Below are 25,786 nucleotides of genomic sequence, written 5' to 3'. Positions count from 1 at the left end.
GATAAGTGGAAGCTTTTAATGAATTTTATATCCCTTATGAGTTGTGTATAAAGTGCAATATACACATGATAGAATCACCTATATGATATGATAGCTTAGTGTCTAGAGTACTCATAAACATTCAGGCACGTGCATGTCTAAAAAGCACAACACAACGTTAACAACAAGAGAAATGTATAATGTAAATGTGATCAAATGAGACTCTAATTTACATAAAAAAAAATGTATTGGTTCATAAAAGTTTTATTTCACCGATTACATTGTTAATTAAGGTCCTATTTATCTAGGTCTGGTTCATAGTCTAGAAGACACTAGACTCGAAGCATTTACATTCATGAAATAACCTAGTTTTAAAATAATTTATTATATTATATTATATTATTTTGAAATAAGCGAGAGATTGTTGGAAATAATATAATTATATTTCAAAAGAATTTATTAATTATTAATTATATTTTATTATTTTAATTTTATTATTATTATTTATATCTTTAGTTATATGTAACGTTTACGTGAGTAATTATAGTGATTAAAGTATTTTAAATCTTTTGAGAAAACAGCACAAAATGGCACGAAAGATGCATAGATTTTGTATTATATTTATTTCTCTAGGTTATGAGTTGAGTTAAGTTTGCTAGTTTTTGAGAGCCATGTACATTTAGACAAGAAGAGTCTGCTGCATCTTGGAGGATTTTCGACTACACCGAAATAATCCTTAAAAACAGTATTCTACACACCTCAAACTAAATTATTGATCAGTTACTTCGGGTCATTTTGATAACAGTTATAAATCTCATATTTTATTTACAAAATCTCATAAATATTAAAATGAGTGATAATAATGCGAGTGGTTAAATTATCAATCATGACAGACTTTCTCGTTCAAATCCTTTTACATTTTTAATTTTGAAAAATCAACATTATTTTGTAACCTTTTTTTAGTACAAAATTTAATAGTATTTGTACATTTTTTTCTTAATTTTTTTTATCATATTATTCATCAATTTTTATCTCTGTTTATTATTCTCTATCTTAATCAAGTGTAGATATTCAAAGAGGTGTTAAAAAATTATGGCTATAAATGTTATTACATAGTATAATACTCCATCTATTTTAATTAATTCTTTGAAATTCCACTCAAATTAAAATTTAATAGGATACTTCCGCTTATTTGGATGAAAAATGAAATAAGAATAAAAATATATTATTTAGATTGATAAAAATAAAATAATTTTTTTGGGTTATTTAGATGATTATAAAAAGAATAAAAATAATTTATTTACGAAATATTTATAATAATATGACTTAAACTTAATAAAATATTTAAAATTTATTATAAAAAATCGTTTATATTTTTATACTATATAATAATATAATCTTCTAATCCCTCCCTTACTATGCAATTTTTATCACAATGGAGGGCAGAAAAGTTTTTTTCTTTTAGTTTTCATTACAACCATTTTTTTCTAATTAATTTTTAAAACATTTAAAATAGAAAATATATTCTTCCTCATAAATTACTCTCTTTTTTTCAAATTTATCGTATCTAAAAAATATCAATAAAAATATTAATTAATAATAAATTTAGAGGTAATTTTAATTTATATGATTAATAATCTTAAATGTATATAATTATATTATATATTTAAATATAAAATTTTATAAACAGTTTCATTTAATTTGAATTAAATAATTATATATAATATTAAATTAAAAAAATATTAATAAAAGGATATTCTTGAGATTTTACATATCACCTTTGATAGCTTGAGCCTCGGACAGCACCTTTGGTGGGGACAGATGTTAGCAATTGTGATTTACCATTTTCACTTGTTCATTCTTCAGAATATACTTGGAATAGCAAATCAAGTAACCCCCACTAATTATTCCAAAGCAATATTTAGTTGTTCATGCATGCTTTTCTAGCTGCAAATTGGAAAAGCTCTTTCCCTCCATTCAGAGGCTGCAATTCTTACACCAACTTTTTGTATGGCTTTTAGGTGAAATATTATAAAATTTACATAATTCACTTCATTTATTTATGAATGAACCTAATCTATACTTGTTCAGAACCCGCACAAACACAATAACATACCACATTTTATATTTTGCTAGCTATTTGATAATTAGTAAATGGGACTATATATGAAGCATACATGTTTTATGTTGTGGTTACTTTCAGTATATTATTTTTTTCTCCTAAACTCCTTTCTAGACATATTTGTTATTATAAAAAGGAGAGAGATTGTGTTTGTTGATGTGAATTCAAGATTTTATAAATGATTAACATATAAGCAATGATGGAAAGAAATGGCAGTATTAATTGATGATGGATGATCCAATCCAAAAATCTTTTAATCTAAGATATGCGTGTTTTTAAATTTAGGACTTAGAATTTTATTTTATAAAGGCAATAATTTTGCATTGATGAACTCACAAAAATACTTTATCATTCACATTTTTTACTTAAATTTTAATTGCATCAAACTATTTTTTAAAATATAAGCAAAATACTTTTTGAACCAAATTAATTAGAGTTCTAAATACTTTTAAAAGAATATCACAAAATTGACTTGACTTAACTAAATAGAGAGCTTCCCAAACTCAAATTTAAGTTAACAATATTTGCTTAATCAATTAGTAGGCTCTATTCTACGATCAATTAATTCTAGAAAGGTTCTAATCCATTTGGAAATCCATCTAATTGATCACATTGTACATTTATATCATATTGTTAATGTTTCATGCAGAAAAAATTGTTCACTTTTCTTTTATCTTTATTCAAAATCAAAGTTGCAAATCTATTTAGAGTAATGTATACATAGCATAAACTTAACTCTTACTTCTCTTGAGCTCATTGTACACATGTTTTTAGTCTATAGAGCTTCAACTTGTGTCATTTATTTGTAAAAGAGTGAAGAATGCTTGAGAGAAGAGTTTTAAATCAAGGCATGGTATCCCAATGTTTTAATAGGATATTGTAAATGGTGGTAACTGAATCTGAATTAATCGAGTTTACACTTTTCTATCTCTATATTTTTTAATTTCTGTATTTTATTCATCTTTGATACACTTGATTAATTCTAAAAAGTCTCACTCTCTTCATTGTGGTTATAGTTTTGTTGGCCATTTTATAAAAACACGGTGTCTTCGATTTGTGAAAGTAAATTACAAAAAAATTTGCAAAAATCTTTAGAGTTAAAATCACTCCCTTCTTGAGTTTGGAGGCCACTTGGTAATAATGTGTTTTCTCTTGAATATTTTTAAGGTATGTAAAAATAAAATTATTATTGTATCTTGTGAATTAATATTTCTTTAATTTGGATGGTTTTTTTAAGATGACCAAATATTTTCTTAAGAAAAGTAAACAATGTACAAATTTGTAAACTAAGTCATCATCTTGTGTTTGACACAACTCATGAAATTGAACACAGCTAAAGGTGTTATTTACACACAAATTAAGTTTTCATGCAAAAGATATATACTTTTAAGGCGCATGCCCTGTACTAAGCTTAGTGCATTCGTAAAAGTTATCAATTCACTATACATCTTTGAAATTTCCTTTTTAATAGCAATTTTCTAACCTTTTCCAACAAAGAAGACGCATTAAGGAAAAAATACGCAAGGAGATTAATTAAATTTATGAGCACTTTTAAATACAGTTATACTATAATAAAATGAAAATTGTACATAAATTAACATATAAGAAGCAATTAAGTTGGACGGCGGAGCATGCTTTGTTCTCGTGCAGCAGAGGCGGGTTCACCGCGGCCACACCTTTTTGGCGCTTTGACCTGCAAATTGCACCCAAAAGTTTTGGGATTTTATGGTTGAAAAAAGAGCTTGTTTTCTGTTGAAGAAACCTTCGTAGTAGGAGCTTGTAAAAGACTCACCTAAACTAAAGCCATATCATGATTCACGCAATGACCCTTTCATTACTTCTTGCTGTTTTGTGTCGTCCTAATCATTTATCACTTTGACTGTGTGCCATAAACTCATTTCCCCCACTTTTCTCACCCCCTTATTAATATCCCTAACACAATCTCATTACTTTCTTTTAACATGATGTGGTCCACACCACATTAAACCTATTATTATTCACCCTCCTTTCGCATTCATTTTCCCAAACCACTAATCTATCATTAGCTAAAGCATCTTTTATATAACTTGATCAAAATTATAATTAACTTAATCATTCCTCGATTACCCAAATCTGTACTTGTGAGACTATTTCTATTACTAATTTATCGTATATGTATGATGATGAACCGAAACAACGTTGCCCAAATATTTCTATTCCTTTTGAATTAATCTCAATGCCACGTCAAATTACATGTGTTTTTATAATACTTTATTATAGTCCAAGCAAGCCACTTTGTTGTGAATTGGGAATTTAACTTTGGGGGGTCACAATCGAAATTCAGGAACATTTGACTCTGGAATCCAAAAGCAAAGAGAAGGTCCAACAGATACTACAAGTGCATGCCTGCATGTAGGATTGTGAAAGATGACCAGTCTCTAGTATTTCTCTGGCAATGTCAATTTGAATTTGAGGCTGAGTCATTTTAATTGAATTTTTAATAATTTTATTTTCTGGCAAGTCAAAGATTCTGTGGCAGAGCCTTTCACCCCTTTGGAAGAAGACGAGTGCTACCCTGCAAACTGCAAAGCCAGGCATTTCCCAAAAGGCCTGTGAATCTGCTTCTAAAATGACTACTCCAAAATTCACCGTCAAGATTGCAGGGACATAGTGTAAGCACTCACGCACATAAGGGATGAGGGGGAGAGTAAATTTGAGAAAATAATTTAGTGTTTATTTTAGAATAAATAAATAAATTTTCCTCTGTTGAGAGGCCTACTGTTGCAAAATTTCTCACTTATTCTCATTAACAGTAACATTTATGTGCTATTGAAAGGGATAAATATAATGTTGCCAGACAAAAAATAGAAAAAGAAAGTCACTCAAGCATTACTTAGTTAATATTTGGGAGCGTTTATAATAAGAGTATATTTTACATGAGATTAATAATATTAAATCGTAAATTAAAGTTATTAATAGAATATTTGTTAATTGAGAGAAAATGACAAAATAAAAAGTCTATTGTTTTTTAAAAAAAAAAAACTCTTCACTTCAAATATCATCCATTAAGTAATTAATAACTGTTATTTATTCATTTATTTTTATGAGAGAAAAATATTAATTATCTCTATTCCATTCATATATTGTAATTTTGACTATAATGAATATGTGAATATTTGGGACTCAAATTTTCTACATATAAAAAATAAGATACATCCTTTATGCTCAATAACGTAGCACTCCTTCAGTGGTAGATGGATGAATGCACATTTATTCAATAGTTTATGTTGCATTAAAAATTTGAGCACATTTTGAATATTCATACTGTTCAGTAAAAATAGGACAAATTCAATAATATGACACAACATGAACCATTAGATGAATAAGTGTAACGTTATGTAATTAATGATTTAAATTATACGACATTATTCACTCTAGTGATTTTGACTACAACAAATTTGAGTACATTTAGCACCTAAATTCTCTTATGGTGAAAATGAGAAACACTCTATGCACTTAATAACATGGCACAATGTGAATTATTTGATAAATAAATGTATATCTATCTAATGATTTACGCTATAACACATCATTCATTGAAGTAAATTTATCTACATTTAAAACTCAAACTCCTGGCCATCAATTTATATTATACAATTTATATAATATTCTTATTATGTAATTTTTTATATTATTTTAAAAATATTTTAAATAAAATATAAAAAAATAAAAATATCACTACACTTTAATCAATATGGATCTTGCTATTTTTGTTCAACAGTTTTTATTTTTGAGAACAACGATTTCATTAGAAGCTTCGATATCATGATCTATGAGTCAATTTTAGATCATTTGGATAGAAAAGGTTACAACTTTTACATAAGCTCAAGAAATAAGTTATGTTATATTTCAAGATTATTGTTGTTGTTTTAGTAAAGCTTTCAAGGTACCATGGTTTTTTAATAAATTTGTTCTAAAGTTCAATTGTTTGTTATAGTATTTTAAACTTTTACCTTAAACATGTAAAAGGGATACTTACAAGTTTAAATTCAATGTTCTAACATTGATAAAAATTATGGATTACTTTGTCAAAAAGTTCACCGTAATTTTGATGCTGATGTGTTTCTTTTTAATCCTAAGGCATTTGATTAGTAAGAATTATATTTTTGCGTAAAATCTATCATTGTTCATTCTAAACTACTGAATCAAATTCGTCTTTCGAAATTATTTTTATTTAGTCTCATTTTAACCTATTCAATTGATAAAAAGGGAATGGGAAAATTGTATAGATTTGGCACGTGAAACATCTCAAAACTTTCAAGACTTCAAATAATTATTTCATTGCAAGTTATAAATAATTTTAGTATTTAGACTTAATTTTTGTCATATGTTAAACATATTATCCCTAAAATTATATATTTCCATCTAAGTACTTGGACAATGCATGTTACCTTTCATATTTCATCCATGTTAGTCTCCTTTAGTAAATTGTCTTTATGAACTAACATAAGCTTAAAGTTAACAAATTAATAGAAATTAACCTTTTTCCAAATTTAATGTAAAAATAATTACAACAGAAAAGGTATTAGAAAATCATTACAACAAAAAAGTATTAAAAAGTATGTATTGTTTTAGAAAGTGATTTAAAACATTTTAATTAACGTTGTTATTTAAAGTGATTGTACTTGAATAATTACCTATAAAATAGTTTCTATAACTATTTTTTAAAATATGAACTGCAAATTTAAAATTTAAAATCTCTTTCTTTGTAATTTTTTTGTTTATTATAAATTAAAATTATTTTATTATTACATTTAAATTTGAGTTTGTATATTTGAAATTTAAATTTTCTTTATTGTGAGTTTTTTATTATAAACTAAAATCAATCTTTTATCTCATCAAAACTCGAGTTTTTATATTGTGTTAATCAAATAGTTTATATATAAATGAACAAAATATTAGTAAACAAAAAAAAAATCAAAATAATAAGAGGTTTCATTGTTAATAAAGAAAAGAGAGAGAGAGAAAATGGAAAAAGATGTGTAAAAAATAGGAGGTTTATTTTAATTCTAATGAATATAAGAATGTGTTAGACATAAATTAATTACAATCAAAATAAGACATATTTATTGAACTTAATGATGTGGCATAATATGAAATATTAAATGAATGTGTGAAAATCTAATGATTTATAATGCACCATATTATTTAAGAAAATCTTAACATCAACATTTAGGGTTGAAAAAAAGATAATTAATTAAGGATAAATGAATTCAATGAGAGTTTCAAAGCACTTTCTGCCACTATTCCTAACTTGAAGAAGATAATTAACTGCTTTCCTCTTTCACTTAATATTTAATATTTATCTCCAAAATTAGTCTTTGCGCATTTGTTTGTTATCATTTAATTGTTTTTAAAACTAAATTCTCAAGTTAATGTGTAAGCAACTATGAACTTTCTTGATTCTCACTACTATAAAATTTGAAATTGAAACATGTGATTAGTGTAATGATAGAGAGGAAGAGTATTGGTGGAAAGAAAAAGGAAGAAGGTTAGAAGAAGGAAGGTGGAATGGAAAGGTGAGAGAGTGGGGATACGAGAGGTAGAGGAAAGAGATAGGGAAAAGAAAGAAAGAAAAAAGACATGAAAATAGGGAAAGAAAAGAGAAAAGTGAAGTATGGGCACCTATGTGACAAATTATTGACACAGTGGTTTTAGTGAAATCACTTTTCATTAATCATGTCATCAATTAACAATTTTGAAATAAAGATAAGATCTATTGACATCAAATGTTGAACATTTATATAACACAATAACTTTTTAGAAAATATGATTTATGTCGTACTTAATCAAATAAAAAATAATTTAAATGTAGTAAACTAGAAAAAAAAAATTGAGTCGTTCTCTTGAGGACTTTAGTTACAAACACTAAAAATAAAGGTTTGAATGCAAGAAATAATGTAATTAAGAAATTTAAATACAAAGAAATTAAATAAACCAAAAGCGATCGACCTACGATTTCTATTCTGTAAAACATATTTGGTTCTTAAATCAATCTTAATTAAATTCGTGAATTCAATTTTAAGAACATATGTCTTTAATTTAAATTCTTTGAATGATTGATGAACAACATCTCCTATTGATTAGATATGATTCTTCTCAATCCAATCTCGAAAGTCTGAATTACGCAAACAAACATTTCAAGATCACACAAGTAATGAATTTAATAACTATGGATTATCCAGAATTGTGTCGACATAATCTGAGATCAAATCAAAAGTATTTTTGATAGAATTGAGAAGGTAAGAAATAAGGTTTCTAATTATATTGAAATAGAAAACACTATATCATCACTTTACATGATCAAATTTGTAGATTGATTTATGAAATAACTCCTCCATCAGAGTTGTAAACACAAACGCATATTTAAGAGTAATTATCATGAAAATGCTAAAATAAATTACAAGAAAGAAAATAAGAAAGAACTCAAATTAACTCCAAATCAAAATTTAACAAAAATGTCAAAAGAAAAAAAAAAGGTTAAAAAGAGTTTGTCTCTAATTCCTCTAACTTCCTTTCCTTATACAAAGGCTAACTCTAAACTAAACCTAAAACAATAACTTTAAAAAGTAATATGTATCATAAAGTCTAATTAGACTCAAATCTTAATAAAAAAACTACTAGTGGGCACCTAATTCTTGTAACATTATTAGGAGGCCAACTTCAAATGTACATAACTTTTAGCTTAGAAATTCAAATTCAGCAAATGAGATGTTAAATTGAAACACTTTGAGTTAGCTTTTCAATGCAACAAGAATCACTGAAAATTTCACTTGCATTAAGAGTTTTGGCCAAAATAGTAAATAGATGTCAAAAGTAATAAAATGCAAGAATTAGGCAGAGCTATTAATTAAGACTCAAATAGACTCTAACCAATAAAACTAGCTTAAAATAGTGAAATAATTATAAAATAATGTCAAAAAGTAATAATTAAAGATACTAAAATAATATAATATGATTCATCAGAATATGAGATTGACAAATGCAAGAGTTGAATCATCTTATGTCGTTCCTATGATCATTTATATTAAATTGAACATAATTCGGATATTTATTCATATGTTATCCAAAATTTGATAATTTTTCTTATATTTTAAAGACATATTATCTATTAAAAAAAGTAATGTAATGAAAATCATTAAATTTATTTTTATATAAAAGTTGATCAACTTAATATAAATTTTTAAATCATTAATTAGATAATTAATCTTTCATTTGATGAAAAGTTATTAAGTGGTGTAAGTATTTAAATTTGACACTTGATATCAATAGATTCCAACTCTATAAAATAACAATAAAGACTAAAAAAATTTACCTATAAAATAGTAAAGAATCAAAATTGTAGAAAATTTTATTTATTTATTTAAAACAGCTTCATTCTTTCAATTAAAATGATTTATTTTTCTTATAAAAAGGTGATAGGAAGGAGATGACGCTCCAATCCTACACAGGTTAAGGCATCACGAGTTTGCTGGGAAGATTAGCATAAGCTCAAGCCAGAGAATTATTGTACAAGCTTAAAGGGGACTCAAACTCGTGCCCATAGGGACCGTCTATAGCTATTTAAAAACTTTTCCCAGCAACGTTTAACTTCTGGGATTGCAGGTGTTATTTTTATGTCTATTTCTCCTTCTTGGTGTGGTAGTTTTACTTCCCTAAGCGAACACAAGATATTTGTAACATCCTTTTCTCTATGTTTTAGTTTCCCTTCTGTTCCTAATGTGTACATTTTGCTTCCTCGTTTGTAAAATTCCCTTAACTTGCACTAATGAGCTGGACCATTCCCTAGAGGATCTCATCCATCCATGTGATGGTGGGTCACCCTCACTACCCGCTGGGACTTGTTTTCACTCCCAAGAATATGTGCCATTCAATGCAACCCATTAGATATTAACATGTTTTTGCAACTCATGGAAGCTGTTTGTTTCCAATGCATAGTCACAACCATGTCTCTTTCTTTTCCCTCTATGTTTTCTTTCTAACCCATCTTTGGACTATTGGCCATTTCCCTTCACTGTCCCAAATACCAATCATTCAACAAAAGTCCTATTTTAGCAACCCTACCCATTCTTAATTAAGGTCATCTTGTTGACTCCATTACTTAATTAATGTTAGATCCTACAAAGTGTCTAAATCTGATACAGAAAGTTCCTTTCCACTTGATAATGAGAGCTCATGGGTAACAAGTTATCAACTTACTTTTGTATTTTTCTAAATGGAAAAGTGTGTATAAAGTGTTCATAGGCTGGCAAATTTTGTCTTTAACTTGGACAATTCAACAACGAATACGTAGCGATTTGACGTTTATATACTAACATACTAATTATCCAATTAGAGGTTTGTAATTTGCATCTAAAAAGAATGGTTAGGCCAAAAGGATTGTTAATCAAAGGATAGTTGTAGTTCCACTTACGTATGGTTAGGAGAAGGACAAAATTTTAAAAAGAAATGCAAAGGAGGGATAATAAAAAATTAAATAAAAAACAAAGGTCATGATCGCTTCCATTTTCATATTGCGCCTTCAATGATTGACAAGAATTGCAGCCATGTGAAGTACATGAGGACTTTCAAGCATTGCAAGATTATCCAACCACTATGTCTATTGTTAAATTGTTCTTATTCAAAGCTTGGAAAAATGATGTCCAATGATCAACATATAGGGGGATTTCATTTATGTAAGATAGCGGATGAATATAAAATATAAAATTGTTTTGTCCTAAATTTTTGTTATTTATTCATTTATTTTTAAATAGTCTCACTTAATTGATGCACTGTTTGATGCGTGGTAGGTGATGTGAACCTTCTTGAATAATAGTAATTCCACCGTCAAATATAAATTACATTTATTTTTGTTTGTTTATTTATTTTGAATTTCACTTTCACCATCTAAGTTTTATTTGATCCAAAATAGTCTGTTATCTCTTAAAAACGTAATATTTTCTTGGTTCATAGCTTTGTTCAGTACACTTGCACGTGTCTTATATGTTATGAGTATGTTTTACTTTAAGTAAAGTTTAAAAATACAAATTTAAAATTATAAAAAATATGTATAATGAATTTAAACAAATAAAAGTATTAGCCCCTTAAATTTGAAAGAATAATCATTTAAGAATGAAAGTAGATGGGATTTGAGAAAAATATATATATTATTAAAAAATTTAAAATATATACAAAATTATTAAATAATGATGAAATCACATATAAGAAAAAATTTACAATATAAAACCTTATCATGTTTAAAAATAAAAATTTAATTTTATAAAATAAAAAATTATAATGTATCTCTATTTTACAATACATGATATATGAACAACGTAAATTGACTTAAGTTAACATTACTGCTTAAAGATAATTATGGTTAATAAGAGTAAGAATTTGAGTATGTATGACATCCCGAGCACTAACGAGGACAAGAAGTGATCGTCGATAAAAAAAAATGAGACACAAATAATGAACAGTTCCTATGTATATGTGGTATCTTGAACACTAATGAGAACAGAGAGAGTGATTGTTGGTAAAAAAGATGAGGCACAACTAATGAAAGATTCATGACAAACTTTTAACAAAAAAAATACATGAATAAATTAAACATATATTATAATGAGAATTATTTAAAAATTGTACAAATACGAGACTATACAATACTTTCAGTAATTTATTACTTAAGAATTTTAAGATTAATCATGTTTAAATTGAATGTTTTTTTAAGATAGACGACGTTTTAAAAAGTTCAATATATATATATATATATCTATATATATATATATATATTTCGTTGTTGTTAAAAATAATATAGATTAATACTTTTGTGTCTAAAAGAGTTAATTTGGATAAATTTTATAATAAATATTGATGAGAGAAAAAATTGAAAAGAATAAAGTTTCTTCTATAAATTATATTTTATTTATTTATCTTAATCTAGAGCAATTAGGTGAGAGAATTTTTTTAAATAAATTGAGATATATAAATTAGTTTTAATTTATAAAAGAATTATTTTATTCTATTTCTTCACTTTGATTTTTCAATCTTTTTTCTCCTCTTGTAAATAATAAAAAAATCTATTCAAATCAGCTTATTGTTGTTTGATCGAAGTCCCAAAGACAACAAATTATATCACATCACATATCCTATATTGCTTATTGTGCTGAAGATATGGACTACATTGGGATAACAAAGTTAATATGCACATCAAAACGACAATATTAAAGGCATTTACATTCTAACCTAACCCCACTCCATTCACAAAAATTAGGAAAGGGCATTCAATCACGTATATCCTCATTTATAAAGAAAATACAAAAGGATGGAAGAGGAACATGAAATTTTCATGCTTACCATATAGTATTTGATTCCATCCACCTCAGCATAGTAGAGAGACCCTTCCAGAAAAAAAGAAAAGAGAGCTATTGTAAAGTTTTGCTTTAGAATCTCTACTGCTTTTTTTTTTTAATTATTATATATAACTACTTTAAAAAAATTATCGGACTATTTTAATCTAAAATGTTGAATTAAAATGTAAGGAATTCCATGTAACTGTGTGTGTTCAACAAAGTCTCATGATTCAGAACTCAACTATGCAACTAAGCTTACCAAATCTGGTAACAAGATTAACCCCATATTCATGTCTAAAACACTCCTTGTAAAGAGTCAATATATATACATTTTGATAAGCTGAAAGAGTTGAACTTTGAACCAAAATGAATATTTTGAAATTAACTTACAATTATTGAAAATTTCTTGTATTTTAGTCAAACTGTTAGTTGTGGCCCGCATCTAGCCTTATCAAAATTCCAGTAAGATTAGAGTCAAATCAAATCATTATACTAAATGATAGACTTTAATAAAAAGAGTTGGACCCTGACAGTTACCGTTTTTAGTCCGGAAATAAAAGCTCAATCCAAACGTAAATGAAAAACTTGATGTTAAGTGATAATAACTAAGTTGCAAGAAAAATTTAATAATAAAGAATATAGTTTTTCATTTTTTTTGTCTAATTAATTTGATATTGTTGCGATTTTAATATTTTTTTTTAATTAAGTCCTCTACTTTTAATATTGTAAATTTTTTTGTCAAATTTTCTACCCAATACATAATCCTCATTTTTTGGACAAAAATAATAATCTGATGATTTTAATAGAATAAAATCGATGGAGGGAGCAAAATGTACAATTTTAAAAGTAGTGAAACTTAATTAGTTTGAAAAAAATAAAAAACTAAAATCACACCTGAACCGAATTAAAGGGACTAAAAGTCCAATTAATTCTTAAAAATGTAAATATCAGCTCCTTATAAGACTAGTTTAAACAACTAATAATGGTTAAATTGTATTGAGGAGAAATTAAGTTGTGTGCGAGAAGACCCACACCGGAACGGGGCAGCATGCGGTATCATAACGCATGACGAATGCATGGTGGTCCTGCTTTTATGAGTGTAGATGATTAAACAGTTGAATTGGATATATCTAATACTGTTCCAAAGGGAAAATAAAACAAAACAAGTCCCCACTTCTGTTGCCCCAAACTACACCTCCCCAACATTCAATCTTGCAAGAAAGGGTAAACCCCAAAACCAACAAATGCAAATGGATGTTAGTTTCAAACATTGAAAAGTAAAAAGGTGTGGGAAATGGATGGATAGAATGAAGGAGAACACAGGACCACATAAATGGTCTGGTGATGTCACCCACTTAGTCCTTTTATCATAAAGGAAAAGAAAAAGTGTGTCAAAAGACAAACCCACCATTGCATATCTTTGTTGCTCATTTCAGCATGTCCAAATTTAGAATTTAGGAATATTAACATGCAAGAATTTTTTTTAAAAAAATTAGAATAATAATTTCATATTATCTTTGAACTTTTTTAAGGAGAGTTCAAATTGTAAATGTGGAGAAGTTTTTGACATATTTTATAGGAGGAAACTTCATTATTGTCCAAAGTAGCTATGTAATAATGTAATTCAATGCATATTTAGTTTATGTTTTTACTTTCTTAGAGAATTTTTAAAACACAAGTGATTGTTTTTTGAAATTAAATAAAACTAAATATGCTATTAATCTTTAAAATTATGCTTACCATCTGAAATCATAATCACAAGTTGCCCATTTGTTTTTCAGTGCTTTGTAACTTGGTGGAGCTTAAGAAGTTCCAATTTGCTTTGAACTGCACGCTGCTCATTCTTTTCAGTCAAACTAAGAACAGGAAACAGAAAGATACATGGTCCACACAAAGCCCTTGAAATCTACAACCAAAATGTATAAAATGGGCTTGAAGTGGAGTTTTACCAAACCTCCCTTCAAGTAACATGGGTAGGCCCACTTCAAGAGCCACAGGTTAAAACACTTGACACATGCAGTCAAAAGCTGCTATCCACTGTACAAAAAAAAAGGTACTAGTCAGTATATATGTACCACTCTTCATTTTTTTAATGACTAATACTACTGTCTCGAACTAGTAACGCGTAACATTGTATTAACTATAAATTTTGTAAAATTATTGAATTTCATGCGAATTATCGTTAAATTTAATTGATATAATGCTGTAGGAAGCAAATAGTGCAATATTTGTGACGTTGCAAACGGTGAAAAACAAGAAGGTTGTGACAATTGCCCAAACGTGACCCCAGCAACCAGCGTAGCAACTTTTTACACTGAAGAATATATTGGAGAATTTTTTGAAGGGATCCGACATGACCGTATGAGACGACAGGATGACCTAATTGAGAATCTTTAAAGCAGTGAATGTATTAACAGATGACAAAGAGCAAATAGAAACCGATTGCAATGGACATGATGAAGAATCGCACAAATACCCCATGCTGGAAAATGAAAAATGCTGAGCAAGTCAACTCTCACCAGGCATTTTATCCAAGAGTTAAAGGTAGTTTTGTGTACTACAACTTGTTCCAATGTGCTAATGTAGTGTGTATATAAGTATGTGCATCCCTGGCTGTAAAGATAATAGGAAAAAGGTCCAACTTTGTATTCAGATGCGATTTTGAGTGATTGTAAACCAAACTCATGAATGAAAACATTATGAATTGCATAAAAGGGTCGTCAAGTATAGGAAGGTCGATTCCATTCAAGAGCTTTTAAAATATTCTGTAGGCTTCCGAAATTCAACACAAGCTATTTTATATCACAAAAATCAAATAAAATGAGTATTTACTAGAAGGAGCTGTTTTAATAATATGTTCTTATCTTGTAACGCTTTTCACACACTATATTTTCTATCTTATAACACTTTTCTCTCTTTTCTTCTTGTCTCTTCTTACTGTAAAGTGTGCTGTGAGAATATGCCGCTGAAATAAATTTTTCTATTAGATGTAACTAATTTTCTGTCATTTAAAGCATAACTGCGGTAGTAACCCTAGGCATGGATAAAATTAAGCTTAAAATTATATTAACTTTCGATAAAATTAAGGTAATATTCATGCAACGAAATTTCGCAAACAAGTTGTAAGATACCAAGAGGAAACATACTCTCGATTTGAAAAAATATAATCAAGTTTCTTTTTTCATTTACCTGTATAGGATACCTACCCGCGCTTGTGTCATTACAAAAGGCGTTCAGCAGTCTAGTTTTTGCATACAAGATGTTATATACGTAGAACATGTCGCATAAGATTTGACGGTTTTAGCTCCAACCTTGCCTCAATACACATCGTAGTGTAAAAGAAACAGCCATGCTAACGCGAGAAAGAAAACGTTAAATAGGTAATAATAGTCACACGGAAGTGGACAAGTTGGGCCAGCTTCAACTGAAACGATGAATTAATATCGCCCTCCTTTTTTTCACAAACTCAAAATTATGATAAAATAAAGCAACAAGAGAAAGTTGAATAAACTATTGCTCTCTAAGTTGAATAATTTAAAATAAGTCAACTTGGTGTTATAAACCTCTCGCCAAGGCAAAGGCCACAGAAGGGATGGACTCGTCACACAGCCTTACCATGCATTTGCAAGAGGCAGACTCTAACTCGAATCAGTGACCTAGTCACACAGCAAGGCCATCTTCAAGTTATAAAGATCCATTTTCAGATGCATTAACTGTTAAATTTTTTATACCTTTATTTACTGTGAGATTCGTATCAACAAGATACTTCCCATTACCATACAAGTTAATAAATTCATTCGTTTAATGTATAAATTGCTAATTTAACCATTTATTACTATGAATATTTTTGAAATACACCATAAATTTATGACATATAATAACTTTATATTGATGTTGACGAATTGGTTTTTTTCTTATAAAGACAAAACGTAGGTGTTCTGTAATTAGAATCATAGTTATAAATAGTAGGCTATAGTGGCGGTATAGCTGAATAGCAGGGCGATTTTGAACGGCCGTTGATGCGGCCATAGCACTGCTAGAGTAAACTTAAAAAAAATAAAATCGTTGTCCTAAAAAAGCAATGCCTTCGGGGATTTTTTTTTTTTAATTTAATTGTTATTTCCTTGTATGTTTTGCCTAAGAACTATGAATATGTCATGAATTGAGTTTTTTTTAAAACCTTTTTGCATTTATATATATAGAGTATAATTTTTTTAATGGCTCAAGTATTTAGTTCTTGCAAAAGTTATACAATTTAGACTTAGTCCCTATAAAATTTTTGGTAAGGATAGTCTTTACATTTTCACAAACTATTGTTTTTAATCCCTTTAACTGACATGATAATTGACATACTACCAAGTGTTAGCTTTTAGTTGAATCACATTAGCTAAAAAGACTAAAAACAATAGTTCGTAAAAAATAGAAATTATATTCTAACCAAATATTTTATAAGGATTAAGTTCAAATTATACAACTTTTGTAAGAATCAAACAATAATCCCACTGTGCCCTATCCTACAATAGCATTTTTAGCGTTGGCTGCTACACGTCACTATCCAAGATTGATAACCATGATTAGAATTGAAGTTTCATATCAATAATGTGTACTGACATTTAATGTCAAACCTTATTATGCAGATCATCAAGATGAAACTCCAACAGTTATTCGAAAACAATACGGAAAGTGCCAATGATACTACCCTAAATTTTGTCCTTATTTAAAGGACCAGAAGGAGTACTACGCATAATGCTTACTACCCATTATCCAATTGGTAGATTAGACTCATAAGATATTATGTTTTACTTAAATTCATTTTCATGTAAATGGATACCTTAGGGGCTTTATTTTTTCAATCTCTCTAGGCACTCTTAAAATAGACCAATGTTCATTTACATTAAAATAGACTAAAATGTAACCCATTTTCCTCTATAGGGAAGGGAAGTACAGTTTTTCAAATTTCAAAATAGGGGAAAGCATGTTATATTTAAGCATGTCCAAAGAAAGGAGCAAAATTTGCATTTAACCAACTAATGAAGGTTTCTAGTCAGCAGAAGTGATAGAACAACATATATTTGTCAAGAAAAGTCTAGACCCCTATACTCCTCAGCAACATCCACAAAATGATATGATGAATGTGACAGAAACAAAACAACAGTTCACATAAGTCAGATCAGTAAATGCAAGCTATCAATGCAATCATGAACCAAGCACCTGTTTGTCTTTGTGAAATTTCTTACTTTTCAAAGATCATTTTCTTTTTTTAATATTTTTTAAAATGTTTCTATGAAAAAACAGTTGTTTACAAATTATTTGTGTTTGTACTTTTAGAGGGTGACACTAGGGGTAAAAACTCAACAAGTATAATATATTTTCATTTTGATGCCATTGTTTCTAGTTGTGGAAATATCCTGTCCTCCATTCATGAGAGTAAGGATGATTGCATCTAAACCTTCTGATACAACGTTAAAGTTTGATAAACAAACTAACTAAAATGTTAAACTCAACATGGCCAATCAGGCATCCTTCAAACATTCAAATTCCAATCAAATGCTAAAGTTTTATATACAAGTTAACTGAAATTTAAAGCTAATTTGTCTTCCATCATATGAATAGCAGAAGCATCTATTATAGTGACAAAAACTCTTCTGTTTTCATTATAAATTAAAAGTATGAAGGGGACATAATTCATTATTGCTCACAATTAAACGGCATCTAGGGTAGGCCTGAGAATGGGGATGGTAGGGGCAGATTTGGATTTAGCTCCACCTGAATTTCCAAACTTAGCTGACGATGAATATATTCAAACCCACACACTACCTGCTACACTCCTCATATATGAACATTTTAAATAGTGAATCACTGAATTGCAAAGTTAAAATTAATCCACCATCTCATACAAATCAAAGATACGTACATTCGGGATAACTACTAAACTAGGGAAGACTAGTTACAATTTACAAAAGGATATAACTTAGTATAAACAAACATGCAGACTCAGTAGTCAGTTATAAACCAAATCAAACAAGATCTACATATTTCCTACATAAACTTGGGGTCCACCACAGGTTATAGAACATCAAGTACTAACCAACTGCACCCGATAAGAAGAAGACTCTATGACCTATTAATATTAAAGTCAACATTAAAGATGGCGAGTCATCTTTCATCTCAAGTGTTCATTAGCAGAATCAGGTGAAAGTTGTTCAATCTTTAGTACACATGCTATACCATGTTCTGATCTTGGTAAATTGTCCAATATACCTCACCAAATCCTCTAAATCTTGAACAGAAACTAAATGGCCATAATTTCCATTAACATTATCTCAGTTTAGCTTTCAAGTCCCTCAAAACATCGCTAACCAAACCCTACCTACCTACCAAGCACATATAAATAAAAACCTATATCTGAACACAGAATGTCTGTTGCAATTGAAATTTTTTAGCAGCAATTCGCAATTGAAACAACCAAAACCGCATTATGCGAAAAAAAATTACTAAGAACACTACTCATAATCCACAACTGAACTAATCCAAAAGTAGCAACAATTTCTCCAAAATCCCGACTAACCTTCGCAGGATTTAGGCACCGCTATCGTTTCTATCATCATCGTTCCCACCGACATTCCCCGTGTCACCACCGGCGATGTGCACGCCGGAATGAGCCGTTCGCCGGCGAGTCCTCGACGGAAGAATGTTATTCAAATCGACCTCCGCGAGAGGGTCATCGGAAAAATCGCTGTCTTCGCCGGAACCACTTCCTTCGTCGTCGGAATCGTCGTCGTCACTGTCATCGTCGTCGTCGTCTTCTTCTTCTTCTCCTTCTTCTACTATCATTTTCCCCTTTCCCTTGTCGTCACGCAAAATCCCTTTCCCCTTTCGGTCCACCTCAGGCTCCTCTTCCACATCATCTTCTTCTTCTTCTTCTTCTTCGTCGTCGTCGTCTAATTCATTTTCATCATCGCTGTCGCTTTGATGTTGGTTGTCGTCGTTGGCGTCTTCACTGGGGCCAAGAACACGGTGGGAAGGGGAAGTGGGAAATTGGGAAGTGTTGTCGTTTGAGTGTTGGGGTTCTAATGATGCGAGTTTAGGAGATTTGGTTGGGAGGTGTTGGATGTCTTGGGCGATGGGATCGAGTTTGCGTTTGGAGGGTAATGTGGGTTCTTGGGGGTCGTTGTCGTTGAATTCGGCCATGAATGCGGGTGTGACTGAGATTTTGGGGATGGGGCAAGTTAGGGTTTTGGGGGGAGATGAGATGTACCAATCTCTCTCAATCACTACACACTCTCACCGATTCGCTTCCTTTGTTCCCAAAATCCAAATTGCTCTGTCAAGTAAGGGCTGTTTAAATATGTTTTTAGTATTTACATTTTAATTAATTTCTGGATTCAGTGTCTTTAAATAATTTTTTTTATTTTAATTTTTGTTTTTTATAAATTTTTACTTTTAGTCTTTAACTTTAGCTAGTGTAATTAAATAAAAAATTAATATGTCACGCTATTTGAATAGATCAATATTAAAATTTAAAGTAAAATAATTTAAAAAATTAAAATGAAAAATTTGTAAAAACATATTTAAGTCAGATAACTTTTATATAATTTTTTATTTTTCTTAAATTTTTTTATTTTTATTATAATATTTAAATACATATAAGAGATTATAATAAAAAAAAAATTTAATGACGCTTCTAATATTTTCTGTTTTTTAATCAGTGAATTTCGTATATATTATTTTATGACACTATTTTTTAATATATTAATTAACTTGACATATAACTTTTTTATTTTAAACTCTTTTTATTATTCAAATTTAAAATTATTTTTATTTTAAATGGTGCAAACATAAATTTTCTAAAGTCAAATTTGTGTATTAAATTATGAATACTAATATCTTAAGTTATAAAAACATCATTCAACATAATTTTTAATATAATTATTTATTATTAGTTTCTTAACTGATTCATTAAGAATATCAGTTAACAAAGTTATTTTTCTAATTCTCCCGTTGATGATAAATAGAGGAAAGATTTGTTTATATCAGTGTAAAGCTTTATTTGTCATTCAGTAAATTTATATAGTATTTGACTGTTATCAATTTAATATTAAATTATATAAAACTAGTTAATTGCACGTACATAAATACTTTATTTTAATATATATATATATATATATATATATATATATATGCAATAAAATTATTTTAAATTAACTCTATAATCAAAAAAATATAAAGTAATAATTTTTTATCAATATAAATATTGCAGAAAAATATATAAATTTATATAAGTTAATAAAAAAATTAAGTAAAAACTTTTAGTTTTTAAATTTGAAATGCAATTAAAAAATATATAAGTAAAATTTAAATCATTTGTAACAAAAAAGAATATAGTTCTCTTAATATTAAAAAATAGACATAATTAACTGTAAATAAAAGTAATTTTACTAAATATTTCATTTCTTAGATAAAAAGTACTGTAATTTATAATATAGAAGTTAATTATAATATAGGACGTTATATTATATTATTCATAATAAAAATATAAATAATTTTGGTTCTTAAACTTGATAATAAGATTCATAAAATTAAATCACACTATTTTTTACACTCTTAACATCATATTTTATGAAGAAATTAGTGCCACCATAATAAAACATTCTCTTTAATTTTCTATGACTCTTCTCTTAAGATTGACATTATAATCATGACACTCTTGATCAATAAAGATAATTGACTCATAGGTCCACATAAGCTCCAAGACAAATAAAGAATGAAGCTATCTAAACTTAAACAAATTTCATCATTTCTTTCAAAGCCTTTCAAATAAAAGACTTCATTAAACCAACCATGAATATACAAGGAGACATGGTAGAAATCGTAAAGTCAAATGACCTTATGTTAGAGTAATATTGAAAGATGCATAAATCAAAATTAAGTTCTCACGATAAAATTTAAGATAAATAAGCAAGCCACACAAAGACAACATGTCCATTTAGTTTAGTAAAAGACACTTGTTGACTAGACATAAAGTTGATGATAATTTGGAAAAAAAAAAAAAAGGATGACTTTCATTCCCTACCCAAGCATTCAACAATGCTAGAACCATAACAAGAGAATCAATATCAATAAAAACTCTAATCAAAATTGGTAAAGGTTTGAACCACATGCAATCAAGGCCTTGCAAAGGGTCACAAATATGCAAACGAAATTAAAGAATTAAAGATAGAGAAATTTGATTACTCGAATAAATGAACACACAAGTGCATCTATTGTCACAGAAGTATCATTAAAAAGAAATACCAAGTATTGTATTTATAGAGGCTGTTAATTATAATTTTCAACCCGTAATCACTCAATTGTTAAGAAACACAAACAAAAGAATTATGATGATAATTTTACTAAGATAAAAAATAGTAAATAGAAAGAAAGCTGATTTGAGGAATTAAAATTAAGAAGCGAGATTAAGTAAATTCAGATAAAGAAAGCAGATACCTAGATTGTAAATACTCCTAAGCATTCAAACAAATTATATTTCTCCATTAACTACCCAGTTTTAATCTCTTAAAGTTGGAAGAATTCTTAAAATAACCCAATATCTTTCTCAAGATAAATAACTCCTAACCTTGAGTTGATTAACCCAAATCTCTTCCTAATTAATACTCCTAGGCTGCATTAAATTTAATTTGTGAATTCTACAATTAGGATTGTCCTTAAAGCATAAGACTTATGCAATTCTATCTCTAAGATTGCAAGCAATTCTTTTCAAATGAGTAATGATCAATTTATACTAAATTTCTATTCAAAACTAGAAATATGAAAACAAGATAGGAGATAAAATGAATTATCAACCAACAAGCTAAACTACTTAATTGAACTCAAAAAAACAAAACTTGAAATAGTTTGAAGAAGTATTCAAGAAAAGGATTACAAAGGATTCATTTCATTTAGGTATTTAGAAAATAAATTAGAAATAAAACATAAGAAAACTACAATCCAAGATTAGAGAATGAGAAAAAATTCTTATTGTCATCCCCCAGTTGCAGCTGTCACACCTACTTTCTCGCTAATCATATCCCCTTCTAGGTTTTTCCATCCTCCTCTTTTTATATCAAATAGCCTAATTGCTCATTATTTCGTAGATGTTAAAATTTGATGCACATCATTTTATACTCTTAGATACATCATAGATACATGGTCATGTACTTGACCGTGTATCTCTCTTATTTTCTAATAATTCAGCCGTTTAAGCTTTCTATTAAACTACACGCTTAAAAACATGATTAATGAAGTTCAGCATAGATACACAGTCATGAATCTGAACGCTTATCTCTCTGCTTTTAAGACTTTGCTTATTTTATGTGATTCAAAAAGTACATGAGTAGATTTATGGGCATAAACTGTAGATCTTTGCCTTTGCACTCATAACAATTCATTTAGCCTAGAAAGCACATGTATAGATAAATGGTCATGAATTTGGCCATGTATCTTGCTGATTTTGTAAATCTTGAGAGAAAGTTGACATTGCTTCTCTTTTTATTGATTATCCTTTTAAAAGCTCTCATTTTTTTTCATTCTTCCTAAAACATAAATATCAATCTAATTAGTATAAATTCCCATAATGTGTAGCTCAAAATCCCAATCATTATTCTTGAACCACATTAGAGGATCAAGCATAAAAACATTTATAAAAAAATAATGCATAAGCACTTATCATAGTGGATTGTCAAAAAAATAAAAAATATAAGGTTTGAGGTTTCAATATTATCGTAAACAGAGCTCTTAGATATGACACTTAAATCACATTCTCACAAGCATACTAATATTTTGTGTTGAGATAAATCACAACATAAGCAATGAAGCTTCTCAAATATTTATGATTTTTATGAGAGGCTAAAAAAATAATAAAATGATATACATGAAAGTTAGATACAAAGTTAGAGTGACAATCCATGTATTTACACAAAGTTATGGTATATTATGAAGAAAATTTAGTTTTTACATGAAAATATATATTATAGTAAAGTAATTAAAATATATCATAGATGAGGCCAATTTTAATAATATAAACTAAAAATAAACTAATTGACAATATTTTTTGTTTTTATTTTTATTTATTAATTTAAAAATTATTTGGTTTAATTTTAAACACTTTTACGTGAAAATTAATTTTAAAAAATAGTGTCCAGCTATAATGGTTATTGCATGGGGAATTATATGATGTCCACAATGAAGAAAGCAAAGTTATTTTTCTTTCACAAATTCTAATGAGAAAGGAAATTTTAGGCCTGTTTGTTCGTCCAAAATTGATTTTGCTGGAATTGAAAATTTTTACTATCGTTCAAAGTGCTTCAGCTTTTGTGGAAAAAAAATATATTTGCAAAATTAATTGTGGCCTTTTGTAACAGAGAAGAAAACAAGCACTTCGCTTCTTGTTTGCGCAATACTAAGTATGTACAATTTTTAGATAAATTTAATCTTTTTAATTTCTTAAGAAAATTTGAATCTCAAGAATAAGGAGGATTGTTATATAAATGTACAGGGCGTAAAAAGATAAATTCAAAAATATTTAAAAGAATACAAAATTAAATATTGCTTGAATTTAGTGATGTCAAAACAGGTTTGTTTCACTTCGTTATAGAATGAGTTGGTTCGTCTGACTCTATTTGAAAATAAATTAAATTTTTTAACTTGATCATTTTTAAAGTGGGCTAACAAATTAATCAATCGAAGACTAAATAAATAATTATTTTATTATTTTTAAAAATTAAAAATGAGTTTGACAAGTTAGTCTATTACAACTTGTCATTGACTTGCATTTTAGCAGGTTAGGCAAATATTTTTTTTTATCTAAAATTTATTTTAAATTAAAACTATCATTTATAATTTTTATTTTTTTATTTTTTTTATTCACTGAGAATATGATTTTATAGAAAGATATAATATCTTCAAAGTATGGTAAAATTGAGAATTTTTATTGTCATTATATTTTTTAATTTCTTTAAAAAAAGTGTATATATTTGTGTCATAGAAACAAAATTTCTCCTTTCTAAACTTTTCATCTGATCACCTTAATGACGTTAATTATCACCTATTTGTTCTTTTGAAAGCTTATATGTTTTCGCTGGAAAGAATTTTCCATTCCTTCAACTAGTCTATAAAATACATTCTTTATTTTATTTCTTTTATTTCTCTCATAATCATCCCTCTTTTCTTTGATTTCACTCTGAATCTTCGTTCCTTCTTTCTATTATTATATTGAGCATCTTCTATATTTTGAATTCTTTGCAAAACGCTTGTATTTTACAAGCTTGATTTGCTGGAGAAGACTAAATATAAGTTTGCAATAACTTATTGCATATGATTTCTATTTCTTAAATTTTCTCATCTATTTATAACTTAAATGTGTCTTTAAAATATTATATAAAAAATAATAATTTTTTTCTCTAATATTTTCATCATTAGATCTTGAGATATTATTTTAGTTATAATGTTAATTTTTTTTATAATTTATTTCTTTTTATGTATTTTTTTAAATATATTATTTTTTTAAACACCTTAATATTTATATATTTAAATAATAAATATTTCACAATGTATTATTTTACTATGTATTTAATGGTCGTTATGTAATAATGTTATGTTAAAATATTTATATATTTTTATGGATTTTTTATAATTTCAAAAAAAAATTAATTCATTGCATCGCAAAAGCACTACTAGTGATTTTAAATTTTTAAGACTACTTAGAATATTTATTTTAATTTTATTTGATAAATATTTAATGTTTTAAATTTTAATGTGTATTTTTTTATTTTTAATACATATAAAAATAATTTATTTAAAAAAAAAGTGTCATAAAATATGTAACTCACATAAACTCATTAAATAAAGAGTTAAACTTAAACTATCATTAAGAATCTAAATTTAATATAAGATTCTTAATGATAGTTTAAGTTCAACTCTTTATTTAATAAGCTTATGCGAGTTACATACTTTAAGACATTTTTTTTTAAAATAAATTATTTTTATATTAAATAAAGGACATTATTTTAAACTATCATTATTTAAGCCAAACTTAATATTCTAACATCAATCATCTAATAATAATCAAACTTTTAAGTAAGAATTTTTGTTTATTTTATTGATCAATTAATTACATTTAGTAACATTAAGTTTATTTCATCATAGTCTATTACATTTTAAATATTTTTTTATTAAATACATACTTATAATAATTCCGTACAATACACATAATATTTATTTGTTTTAATCAATTTAACATTTGTTTTTCATGGACTAAATAATATGATTTGGGTCGAAC

The 25,786-nt window shown here is 27.6% G+C and overlaps 1 protein-coding gene across 1 annotated transcript; it reads right to left on the bottom strand.

Annotated features, from left to right (window-relative positions):
• Positions 1-13,133: 13,133 nt before the first annotated feature.
• LOC113863503 (prostatic spermine-binding protein) lies at positions 13,134-19,767 on the bottom strand. Its single transcript, XM_027497105.1, has 2 exons — positions 19,040-19,767; positions 13,134-14,508 (listed from the first exon to the last, which is right to left on the bottom strand). Exon 1 carries the CDS (start codon positions 19,660-19,662, stop codon positions 19,051-19,053), a length of 612 nt encoding a protein of 203 aa, XP_027352906.1. The 5' UTR covers positions 19,663-19,767; the 3' UTR covers positions 13,134-14,508; positions 19,040-19,050.
• Between the last annotated feature and the right edge of the window lie 6,019 nt (positions 19,768-25,786).

Source organism: Abrus precatorius, unplaced genomic scaffold (genome assembly GCF_003935025.1).
Source record: "Abrus precatorius isolate BTA unplaced genomic scaffold, Abrus_2018 Scaffold3, whole genome shotgun sequence".
Taxonomy (NCBI): Eukaryota; Viridiplantae; Streptophyta; class Magnoliopsida; order Fabales; family Fabaceae; genus Abrus; species Abrus precatorius.
The sequence above is the reverse complement of the archived record's forward strand: the minus strand, read 5'-3'. Positions and strand labels throughout refer to the sequence as shown.

Excerpts from the sequence above, each read along its gene's own strand:
- LOC113863503 (XM_027497105.1), bottom strand. The coding sequence starts at position 19,662 with ATGGCCGAATTCAACGACAACGACCCCCAAGAACCCACATTACCCTCC.